This window comes from Narcine bancroftii, chromosome 1 (assembly GCF_036971445.1).
Source record: "Narcine bancroftii isolate sNarBan1 chromosome 1, sNarBan1.hap1, whole genome shotgun sequence".
In the NCBI taxonomy this organism is placed as follows: Eukaryota; Metazoa; Chordata; class Chondrichthyes; order Torpediniformes; family Narcinidae; genus Narcine; species Narcine bancroftii.
The window spans coordinates 261,987,382-262,000,050 of NC_091469.1; the positions used below are offsets into that span (position 1 = coordinate 261,987,382).

The window sequence follows — 12,669 nt, forward strand, 5'->3', positions numbered from 1 at the left end:
TTGTAGAACTGTTGCTGCGCTAGGCAAATTGGAACTGGTCCATATGCTTCAACACCAGCCTCTCAAAACACTTCATAACTCTGGATGTGAGTGTAACTGTTCAATAGTCATTTTGGCAGGTTGCCACGCTCTTTTTTGGCACCAGTACGATTGAAGTCTTTTTGAAGAAGGTGGACGCTACATCCTGTCGGAGCAAGAGGTTGAAGATATCGGTGAATACTGTAGCCAGTTGGTCAGCACAGGTTTTCATTTCTCGGCCAGGTGCTCCATCTGGACTGGATGCTTTCCTTGGATTCATTCTCCTGAAGGTGGCCCTCATGTTGTATTCGGAGACTGACAGAAGAGCATCATCAGGAGAAGTCAAGTCACCTTTATTTATTGTTCATACCATGCTCGCACAATAAAGATAAGACAGCATTTCTCCAGGACCATGGTGCATATTTACATAAATATAAATTAAAATAGAAATTAAACACATTAAATATTATAACTTATACTGTGAGTCCCTGGTACCAAGGTATTCTGTGCACATATGTTCTGGGAATTCAGGACTCTGAAGGCCTGGGGGGAGAAAATACTGTTGCCCAATCTGGATGTAAGGACCTGAGTGCTGCAGTACCTCCTACCAGATGGCAGAAGGGAGAATATTTTACATGAGGTGTGTGTGAGAAGTCCTTCACAATGTTTATTGCCTTTCGTCTGCATTGAGTGCTGTAGATGTCTTTCATGGTAGAACGAGAGCCCCCAATGATCTTTTCTGCAGGGTCTTGTAGTCTGAGGAACTACAGCCACCAAATCAGGTGGTGATGCTCTTGATTCATCCTCTGTAGAATGTAGTGAGGAAGGGGTGGGGGGGGGTGAACTTTCCTCAGCCTTTGCAGGAAGTAGAGGCGCTGCTGGGCTTTCTTGGCTCTGTAGCTGGTGTTAAGGGACCAGGTGAGATTCTCAGCCAAGTGCACTCCAAGGAACTTGATACTCTTGATGACCTCAACGCTGAGCTGTAAATGGTCATCAGAGTGAGATCCCCTTGGGCCCTCCAGAATTTGACAACCATCTCTTTTGTTTTTTTTTAACATTCAGATACAGATTGTTGGCTCTGTCCCAGTCTGATAGTGACTGCACCTCATCTTGGTATGCTGACTTGTCTTTCTTACTAATAAGGCCCATCATAGTTGTGTTGTTAGTGAACATGATGTTGTGGTTCAAGCTGTGTTTATCTGCAGTCATAAGTCAGCAGTGAACAACAGTGGACTAGGCATGCAGCCCTGCGGGGTCCCCATGCTCATTGTGATGGTCTTGGAGATGCTGTTTCTGATCTGAACTGCCTGAGGTTTCCTTGACAGGAAATCGAGAATCCAATTGCAGAGGGAGGTGTTTAGACCCAGTAGGTTCCAACTTCCTTATCAGGTATTGTGGTATGATGTGGGTGTGCACACCTCGTTCTGGTGGATATACTGGGCATAGAAGGCACTGAGCTCAAATGGGTGTGAAGTTTTGCTTTTTCTTAATGCAATAGATTTGGCTTTGTAGCAGATTGTCATTTTGACCCTGCCAGAGCTGTCAAGATTCCTTTGTTGTTTCCATTCTTGTCCTGAATCTCCACATTGCCTGAGAGATGGCTTTCTGTATCTCATACCTGTGCCTTATGATCTCATGCCTCTGATCTGGCTCACAACAGGTTCTGGATCTCATTGATCATCCAGGGCTTCTGGTTATGGAAAACACTGAACAATTTAGTGAGGACACACAGCTATTTTAATAAAGTCCATAACATCTCTGGTATGACCATTCAGATCCTTGACTAAATTCTTGAACAAGCCCAATCCACTGACTCGAGGTAATTTTGTAACAGTTCTTCAGCCTCCCGAGGCTAACTACCTTCTGGCTGTCTTGATCTCTGAATCCTTGCTTTTAAGGTTCTGTCTGCATGCAGTAATGTCGGGACAGGCCTATACTCTTAAAGGTGATTGCTGGTACAGTTCATTTTTTCCATAATGTTCATGTATATTTTCAAGAGCTCAAGATGAAAATGAGATGTACTGCAGAAAATTTAAAGGATTGGGCAAAATTTTGCTCCCATGGTTGAGTATTTAGGACCCTGAAATGCAGATTTTAAAATTCAATGTTGTATTTTAAAAACCTCAACTTTCCAAATCAGCTGGCAGACTATAAGTAAATTTTGTTTTATGATTATCAAAATGGTCAGTTCAATACTTTGGAGGATTAAAATAAAGTTATTGTAACTTTTTGCAGAAACTCTTCAGTTGATTAGAAAATTTATGAAAACAATCAATTCATGGTAAACTTGACCATAAACGTATTTTTGTTTTTAACTTTCTAATCTTTCACTTAACCTTTGAATAAGACCCATTAAGGATATCACTCAATAAATATACACTTTGGTCTACTTGCCAGTTTTATACAGCTAAACTTTATTTGAATTCTCTACTTTTTGTCCCAATTTTCTGATTTCCAATGATTTCCAATGTCTCTCTTTCCTGTTATTTCCGCACAATTTCTGGAACCCAATAACTTGCTTTTCTTTTGAACTTCTGTATGGTTCTTTTGATTTTTCCCAAAGCACATCAGAATTTATTGTCTTGAACAAGTCATGAAATTTGTTGTTTTGTAGCAGCATCACAGTGTAAACATTCATATTATAATCTTCTTACGACATAACTATAAAAAATAAAATAATGATACTATACTAGTGTGTGAAAAGTCAGGCCGTGTCTTTGGTTCATTGATTATTCAGAAATCTGATGGCAGCGGGGAAGAGGCTGTCCTTGTGCCACTGAGTGCTCATCTTTAGGCTCCTCTACCTTTTTCCCGATGGTAGCAGAGTGAAGAAGGCGTGGCCTGGGTGGTGGGTGTTCTTTGAGGATAGAGGCTGCTTTTTTTTAAAGACGCCGCCTCATGTAGATGCAAAATTGAAAATAACTGGAATAAATTGTAAACCATTCAAGAATCAGACTGTTGTGTAACAACATTATTAATAAAACTGGAGTATAATTAACAAGGTGTGACATTAAATGCACTGCATATATTATGTATTAAACCACTTCAGCAGGATTAACTGTTTTTGATTTATAGCTGTTAATGAAGACTATCTATAGTTTACCTGAAAACTGTGAAATTTGATGGGCAAGTTCCGTTCTGTCCCAGTGAAACATTCCTTGAATACATCTGACTGTACACAAAATCAATTTGGTGTCGAGATGTATCGTCAATTACTAATTAATTGAATTTTTTTGGCAGAATATACAAGTGCTACAGGATTTCATGTTATATAGCACATCCGCTGGTTTACTCTGGGGACTATCTAATTTTGAGTTGAATATCTTTTCATTGCATGCACACAACCACTTCACCATCATAAATTATGATGGAAACATACTCAATTGGACAAGCAGTTTTCAAAATAGGGAGGGAACTACATGAGGAGTAAGTGCCAGGCACTTTTGGATGTGAAATGCCTTCAAATCACTTGGTGAGAGGTGGATGTTATTTAACAGATGTCCTTAATTTGGTATTTTTCCCAGTTTTACATAAAGGAACTTACTGGAAGACTTTAGTTGGCCTCATTTTTCTGATTCTTCATTGCTGTTATCTTTGCTTTCCTGTAATTGGCTTTCAGAAATTGTGCAGAATTTTTTTTAAAACAATCATTTATCCACTCAATACAAACGGTTTTAGTAACTCAATTTACCTGACCTTTTTAAAATATCTTTATTGAGTTTAATTATTTTTAAAAAAAGCATGCACACATATTAATCTAATACATGGGCTGAAATATAAGAAAAGACAGATAATTTGTACTTTTCAAATAATAGCTTAAACCTACACAGTGTATCCTTCTCAATCAAACCCATTTTTTCAAAATATCTCAAAAGAATAAAAGAAAAAAGACACCACCCCCACCCCCCATTAATCAAGCTCCTCCTCTAAACGAGGCTAAGTTGCATATCTAATATACATAGGAAACGGAAGACATCATTTGGAAACCAGACAAAGCTGCTCAGGAGCATCAAAACACCCTTATTCTTAAAATCATGGTAATATTCCATGAATGGGATCCATGTCTTGTAAAAGTTTACCTTTATATCTTTATATTGATTTTTTTTCTAAACTTTAGAAAGGACACGACCTCTTGTAACCATTGAATATGTGTAGTCTTTCTATTTCATTAAAATTGCCCATCTAGCTATAAGCTAAGATATCTTCTGAGATGAATTCTTGAGAAAAACCAAATAGAGCAATTAAGGGGCATGGTTTACTTGACCTTATCAAATACACTTCAGAAAAATGTTTTTCACCTGAATAAAATGAATGGTGAAGCTTGAGAATATGTGGATATATGACTGAAAACCTGGGCAAAGAGTACCTTTTAAGAACTGTATTTTAAAAAGGGAAGGAAAGAAAAAAGTTGGAAAAAGAATCCCAGAGTCCAGGATCATGGAGTGAGTAGATTGGGAAAGAGGATAAACGTGGACATGTGCAGGCATCCAGACTCTTTATGGAGTTGGAGGGTATCGGAAGAGTTGAGTAAGTGGAGAGAAGAATAAATATTTTAAATGTGGACATTGTTCAATGCAGGAGGACAATTAAAGAGGGTTAAGAGATGATGAAAAAAAAGTGCAAGTTTATAAATGAAGCTGCTATGACTTGCTGCACTTGTGGTCCCTAACATTAAGAGTTTCCTATCTAAACTGTTTTGGGGCCGGGGAGAACAAGCTTTGATTGCCTTTGGCTTAAGTACTGAACCATGACTTTGTTACTGTCTGTCTTCTACTCTCTGTAAACTTGAAGATATCCAAGAGAGGAAATGCAAGTGCAGTGCCCCACCTCAGTCTGAATCCCTTTGTGAATTATATATTGACCAGTAACACTGGACAATGAAGATTTTTCTTCATAAGCACCTTTGGGTGTATTTTATGAATTTTGGGCTGCTGAACATTAAAATTTTCCTATCATGTACTATTTTTTAGATATAACCTAGCTTTGTGATTTCTTTTCATATTTGTCTAATATGCCCACAAAGGAAGCTGTTTTGGTAAATCCAAGCATGCCTGGGAATGCACTCGGTGTAGCTGGTATACAAATATTGTCTTAGTCAGAATAGATGCAGACAGGCTCTAAAAGTAGCTCACTTATACAGATGCTGTGCATTACATTGATATAGATTGAACACATGTAATGCACATGCTCTTCAGGCATTAGCATAGTGAGCATACTTAACAATTGTCGTCAGAAAGATTCTATACAGCAGAAATGTACCTCATGCTTAGCCCACCCTTCTACTCACTCTACACCCATGACTGTAGCTCGGCACAATTCCAATGCTATCTACAAATTTGCTGATAACATCACGGCTGTTGGCAGAATCACAGACGGCAATAAGGAAGGAAGGGAGATAGATCAGCTAGTTGAGTGATGTCACACCAGCAACCTTACGCTCAACGTTAGCAGAACCAAGGAGATGATTGTGGACTACAAGAGGAAATCAGCAGTGAAGAAGATTAAGAATTTCAAATTATTGTATCTCAATGTTTCTGAAAATCTGTTCTGGAGCTTCCATGTTGATGCAATCATGAAGAAGGCTCACCAGCAGCTAGACTTTGTGAGGAGTTTGAAGAGGTACAGTATGTCATTGAAGACTCTTGAAAACTTCTGCAGGTGTATTGTGGAGAGCATTCTGGCTGGTTGCAGCTCGGCCTGGTAAGGAGGCGCTAATGCTCAGGACAAGAGAAAATTCCTGAGGGTTGTTAACTTGGCCTGCGACATCACAGGCACCAGCTTTCACTCCATCAAGGACATCAACAAGAGGTGGTTTCTTAAGAAAGCAGCCTCTATCCTCAAAGACCCCTGACCACCCAGGCCCTCTTTACTCTGCTACAATCTGGAAAAAGGTACAGGAGCCTAAAGTCAAGCATTCAGTGCCACAAGGACAGCTTCTTCCCCACTGCCATCAGATTCCTGAATGATAAATAAACCACAGATACGGCCTTACTTTGACTTTTTCTTGCACTTTTTCTTTTTATTTATTTTGTAAGGTGGTTTATATACAGGTTTACACTGTGATGCTGCTGCAAAGCAACGAATTTCGAGATGTGTTCATGACAATAATTTCTGATTGTGAAATGTCTCTCAATGTCGCAACTGATGCGATACATTCTGTTACGTTTATACCGAGTATAGGCTTAAGGCTCAAAGATGCAGTGTGACTGCACTTAAGAAAGCCTAGGAGCTCTACTCCGGTTGTAAAATTGGTGTCAAGACAAACCCTGTGCTCCTCTCATTTGTTGTGCAACATTTGTAGTCAACCTGAAAGCTTGGGTCAGAGGTACATTATGCGATTAAACATGCTAAATTCAATAAAAATTAATTTAATGTTTCTCCAACTTCCTACGTGATACAACAATCTGAAATTATCTTTTGTTTAGCTTGAACTTGTCTATCATAATCTCCAGGAAGCAAACCTTTTGGGGGAAAAAATTGTTGTCTATTGTAATTTGCTGCATGTCTTTTAGTGATAGCAATCTTACAATTAATTCATTTATGAGATTTGCTCCACACAATCATTTAACATTTTAATCCTTTTTCTTTTTCACAACAGGCCCAAGGTCAGACTTTCAAATTTCCAAACATTTTTACTCAGAAGGATCAAACTCCGGAATCAGGCTCACTGGAAGAAATCCAAAATAAGTTTTTGGAAGATGAGAGGCAGAAGCAGAAAGCAGATCCTCGACGAGGAGGTGTCACTGAATGGTTTGGACTTTAAGAACAGTTCTTTGGAAATTGTACTTAAATTTTACTTGGAAGAAATATTATTTTTCAGATCCTATAATATACTCGTGTATATTATACATTTTAATAACTATTGGTCTCCAAACTTTCAAGTGATTTGTGCAGATGATTATAAAGCAGTAATGTGGAGCTTCGTTATATTGTGAATTTCATTTCTGATAAGGGAAATAATGGCTCATTTGGCACAAACTACTGAGGATATTTCATCTGTGAATGGATGCCATACTATGGAATGTGTGGATAACTAGCAGCTTTGCTAAGAGGGCAAATTTAATGTTTGGTGGGGAAGGGCAGCACAGATGAAAGAAATGAAATTATTCTAGGATCAGCTGTTGCTTCAAAGATTATGCCTTCTGAGAAATTTATTCGGTCACTTTGTACATGATATTTTTGAGAGAAAATCAAATTATAAAAAAATTGTATCTTCATTCTTGTAGAAGCAGTCTAAAATATTGAATAAAATATGTAAAGGGAAATGCAGGCGCATGTTTATTTTTGTCCAAAAAATATAGATGCAAAATGTTTTGTGTACTCTTAGCATGTGAATATCGACACATTCAATATCTTTCAATTACTTAGTGCTGGATGTGAACCCCATTTTGGTTATAGGCTTGGGTCATCTTTACACTTGATATTTTTCTCAAAAAAGTGAAGCCTTTATCTCAAGAATTACTCGTGTGAATTGCTGTATCGTGTTGAATACTTTCTTCCTTAATGGTATGTGGTATTTCAGATGTCCTCACCAAATCCCAGTAAATTGGTGAGGAAAGGCCAATGCACCCTTTGTCGTCCTTGACAATGTTTATTTTATTTACATGTTAAAGTTGATTTTTTTTTTAAAGAATTTCCCCCAGATAATTGTGAAGTCATGCCCATCAATAGTGGAACAGTTTTAGTCAGGATTATCAGTAGATCAGGATTGGGGAAGTGTGGATATCTGAGGGTTATCTAACTGGAGCATCTTGCAGATATAAATCCGGCACCAAGGAAGGTTAGAAAACAAGGATTGGAATTTTAAAACAAATAAAGATTACAGGTAAAAATGCACCCTGAGTAGTGAGAGTGGCACCACCAAACTCCTTACCCGGGAACTACACTCTGTATCTCAGCATGAAGCTGCCATTGCTTTGAACAACAGATGACCCTCTTCCTCTCTTTCCTATACCCCAGTCTCCTGTACCTCCCACCACCCCAACCTGCAACGATTCAGCCTAATATACCATCACCTCTCAGCCTTCCAGTGTCTTCCCGATTTTGGTAAGTGAAACTACACTTTACATACATTATTTCTACTTTATATAGGCTGTGTGTTTATCAAATCATTCCTGTTTTCACTATATTTTACTGTTATTTTAGGTTTTAAATGTCATTTGGTAGGTTATATTTTGGGGCTGTGGATGCTCAAAAATTTTTCCCATTAAAAATTAATGGTAATTGCTTCTTCGCTTTACACCATTTCAGCTTATAAAAAGTTTCATAGGAACACTCTACTTTCGGATGGCAGGGGATATGAGTACAGCATTCTTTCTGTTCAAGACCAGCTCATAAGCAATTTAAAAATATATATTTAGCACGATAACAGGCCATTTTGGCCCACAAGTCCATGCAGCCCAATTTACACCCAATTAACCCCCAATACGTTTCAAATGATGGGAGGAAAATGGTTCGAGAAAGCTCCATCCTTGGATGGAGCTAAGAATTAATGAATGGTAACGGGAGCAGAAGTGTGATTATCCATTTTACTGCTAGAGTATGCAAGCTACAGTAATAGAAATTCATTGCAACTGTGGTACAGGTGTTTTTTTTTATTGGCTGATGCATAGATTGCAAGAATAAGGTTGGTTTTCTCAATCCATATGAATCTCCGATTAAACTACTGATAGAATGTTGTGCAAAACATTGCAAGATCAGGATAGCAGAATGAAAAATGCTTTCAAATGTTTTGCCAGGATTGGAGAATTGTAGCAATGAGCCAAGGCTGGGTGGGATGTTTTCTTTGGAACAAGGACTGAGGGAAAACTAGGTGGAGGTGGACTGTGAGGCTTACATGGTAATCTACTTCCCCAAGCTAAGAGGACAATACAGGCTGCACAGTGAGACAACCAGTGCAACTATTGCTCACCGTTTCAGCAACCCAGGTTTAATCCTGATTTCTGATACTGTCTGTATGGAGTTTGCATGTTCTCTCTATAACTATGTGGGTTTTCACCATTTGGTTTGGTTTCTTCCCACATCTCAAAGACAAGCAACTAGTATAAATTTCCCATAATGTTTAGGTGAATGGAACAGTATTGGAGGGAGGTCGAGAACGTGATAGAGTTATATAGGACAGAAACAGGCCTGTCAGTCAAGGTCTTCCTGAGCTAGGACTATTTCCTATCCCTGTACTTGTCCAAATGTCTTCTACTGCTGTCTGTGGCAGCTTGTTCCATGTACCAACCCCCCTTGTGTGAAGCAAAAAAACTCCCCTGGGGAATCTCAGCAGGTTGAGTAATGTGAGTGGGAGAAAAGAAGTGTCGACATTTTGGGATGGAACCCTTTATTAAGACCCCTTATGTGGAAAAAGTGTTGGGAGTGAATACAATCCTACATATAGAGGCATTGATTATTTTTTTGTTGCCTAAGTAATTGATAATAAATTTTAATAATGTTATGCTTTCAGTCTGATTAAAGTTTTTAATTTAGCTAAAAATTGTGACAAGGTTAGGGAATTTATTCACTTTTGTGGTGCGGCCATCATTACGTTTTATTTCCCATCCCCTTATTTAACTTTTATTGATGGAGGATTTTTTTTCTGCACATCTATTGGTTGGGTGGTCATATGGTTTGGACTTGGCATTGAAAAACATTTCCAACTTTGGAGGCTCTTCAACTTTGAGAAAAGTCTGTAAGTGATGGCGTTTCCAACCCCATGCTAACTTTTTCAGCTTGTGAATGAATTTTTCTGTCTAATCAAAGCAGCATTTTTTGCTTGCTTCCTTTGTTGTTCTCTCTGCTGGGTATGCAGACTGCAAAGGTTGCTGGTGGGTAATGGATGATGCTGTCAGAGTGGAAAAAAAGTGACATTTCACCTTGGTGAAGAGTTGCTAATCAAATTGAGTGTGTTTGGAAACCATTGTTAAGCAGCCAAGAAAAAAAGAATCACATCACATGAAATGCCTTGTAGATGGTATAGAGAGAAGCGGAATATCCAGTTTCTGACATGCTCTGGTTTACATCCTGTTCAGTTTCTTGATGGTGGTGACCACTTCTTTCCTGTAATGGATAAAAAATAGAGGGGAGTGAGCATTGATTCGTGAGTAATGCAGTTTTGGGGAAACGTCAATGGGCAGATCCACATGGGCTGTTTAAACTGTTCCCAAGCAGATCTTGATGGCTGCTTTACTCACCTAATATTAGAGGTCATTAAGGTTTAAGATTCCTTCATTGTCAAGTGCACAACATACACAAAATATGTTTACCTCTACCCCTCCGCTCCAGGGTATGCACCAGTGGCAATACTGCATTGTAGTAGTTCCTCTATCTTTGAATGTGGCATTATCAAATGTATAATTTTTCCACTGAGACTCCTATCCCATTGGAGAGGTATCAAAGTTCCCATAGCTGTATTCTGAAGGGGAGAAATCTCCAGTCCTATTTAATATCTATACTTCAGTCATCACTCATAAAAACATGATCCATTCATTGTCTTGTCATTGCTGTGTGCCATTTGCCTCAAGTGTTCTGTTTTTATTTAAATAGGGGGGTATCCTTCAGAGTTACTGCATGAGATGTAAAGTGCCTGTGTAATTCTGAGATCTAGACAGACTATTAAAAAAAAAATGGATTCTATTTCTCACCTTCGGACTGGTGTGGAGCTTTGATCACTATTGGTGGCCGAAGATGGATAGATGGACGGCCTTTCCCTGACAATAAACTTTCAGGTAGTTCAGCAGTTCATAATATATGGCTTTGCAATTATTTGTTTGTGGTTTGTTGTGGTGGACTCCCTTGAAATGGGTTTTCAGGATTATACTGCACGTCTTGCATTGATGCGGAACAAATACTGTCTCCTCCTGTCCTTAAAAAGCACTTTCAAATTGGGCAGAACTTCAGTCACTGGAATGTAATGTGTAATTAAATATTAAATATAGATTTATCCAAAACTGAATCCCAAAATTTTCCAGTGAAGATGAATTTTTAGTGCTATGTTTAAGTGTATAGAAAATACATTGGGTAAGTTTAAAGAACCAGATCTATGACGTTCAAATAAGTTTACAAAGGAAAGTTGAAAGCCAGGATTTCCCATTATAATTTTATTTTGAAATAATTTGACTGTGTTGACTGCAGTATAGTCAATGACTCATGCAGTCTTGCCATAGCTTATCAGAGTTTTTGAAATTTTTTGACATGGTTAGCATGATTGCTGGCTGCTAGAATTCCCAAACACCCTTAATTAGGAATGATAGACCAGTGAGTAATTGTAAAGAGATTAATATGGTGGTGTTACCTTGGAGATACACAAACATGCTCTAGAATAGATCATGGTGACCGTCTTCTAACATTGCAAAGGATTTCCTGTTATCAGTTCTCTATTTTCTGACCACCGTAGCAGCAACCGAAGTTTACCATATGGATTATGTCATAGGGCTGAGCATTGCAGGGATTTTGACATGCAGTCTAATACCAGACAGTCTCAGCTGATAACCCCTCAGCTTTGACTGGACAAATAATGATCACAGGGCCTAGCATTTGCTTGGAATTGCAGTGCAAAGCAGATTGACTAATGATCTTTAAATGGTGTCATGAAAAAAATATTTGAATGCTGACTGGCTTTGATTGACCAATGAAATCAAAATATTAACTTACAAAGAAGAATTTAATCAGGAAAACACTTTTTAAAAAACAAAGCAAATGCATCTCTACCTGTTTGTCATGTAGCTTGTTGCAAAGTTGTCTGAAACTTTTCTCACTTTGGGTGAAATGTCAACTGGCTATTTCATACTTAAGACTATAATACTAGGAAATCATTGTTTGAAGAGTTTCTGTTGACCAACTTTATTATTTGGTCAGGGAATTTCACTGACAATAATATTGTCATTTTCTGCTGCATCCAAGAAACCCTGCAACCCTGGTGCTGGAACATGATGTATGGATTATCTGCTTTGGTAACACATTGTGGGGGCATCCTGAATTTGTGCTATCACAGTCAGGCTTGGTGTTTGATAAAATTAAACAAATCTTGGCAAAATCTGGGATGGGACTTTGAAAAAGTTGGGTTGGAGGAGGAGGAGGGCGGTGGCCTAGGGTTTAAATAGAATCTGTGATTTTCCTGGCATTTGAAAAGTATTCCTGAAGTTGATAAAACAAAATGACGGGAGAGACGTTCTGCAGATTTGGACTTTTACATCAGTGTGACCTCGCTGCCACGTCCCAGCTTGCTTGGCCACGGCACACGAACCATGGGTGTAAAGGGTGGGGCCAGTACTGCGCGCACTGCACTCCACCTAAAAGCTCCTTTGCGCAGGCCCGAGGACAGGTCCACGTCCTCCCCCTCCACGTCCTCCCCCTCCACGTCCTCCCCCTCCACGTCCTCCCCCTCCACGTCCTCCCCCTCAAAAGATGCTCACAAACTCAAGCTAGCATGCTGGAACATCAGAACCATGCTAGACAAGACTGACAGCCACCGACCTGAACGTCGGTCTGCCCTCATTGCACATGAACTCCTCAGACTTGACATCGACATAGCCGCTCTCAGTGAAGTCCGCCTGGCAGATGTAGGCAGCCTCCAAGAACGCGGCGCGGGCTACACACTCTACTGGTCTGGCAAGACTTCGGATGAACGACGCCTATCTGGTGTAGGCTTCATGGTCAAGAGCTTCA

At 39.1% G+C, this 12,669-nt stretch overlaps 2 protein-coding genes across 4 annotated transcripts in view; one reads left to right on the forward strand and one right to left on the reverse strand.

Annotated features, from left to right (window-relative positions):
* Window positions 1-7,283, forward strand: part of mrpl23 (mitochondrial ribosomal protein L23) — a 49,946-nt gene extending 42,663 nt beyond the window's left edge. The window contains exon 8 of one of the 3 annotated variants that reach the window (XR_011344176.1): window positions 6,617-6,701. Coding sequence is in view for 1 of the 3 variants with exons in the window: in XM_069896832.1 (XP_069752933.1) it covers window positions 6,617-6,781 (165 nt within the window). In the remaining 2 variants the exon portion in view is untranslated. Of the gene's footprint in view, window positions 1-6,616 lie in introns of all 3 variants that reach the window. The other 2 variants (XM_069896832.1, XM_069896853.1) reach the window with 2 other exon arrangements.
* LOC138742504 (large ribosomal subunit protein P2-like) overlaps window positions 1-12,669 on the reverse strand; it is a 479,457-nt gene that overhangs the window by 350,840 nt on the left and 115,948 nt on the right. The gene's annotated exons all lie outside the window — the stretch shown is intronic.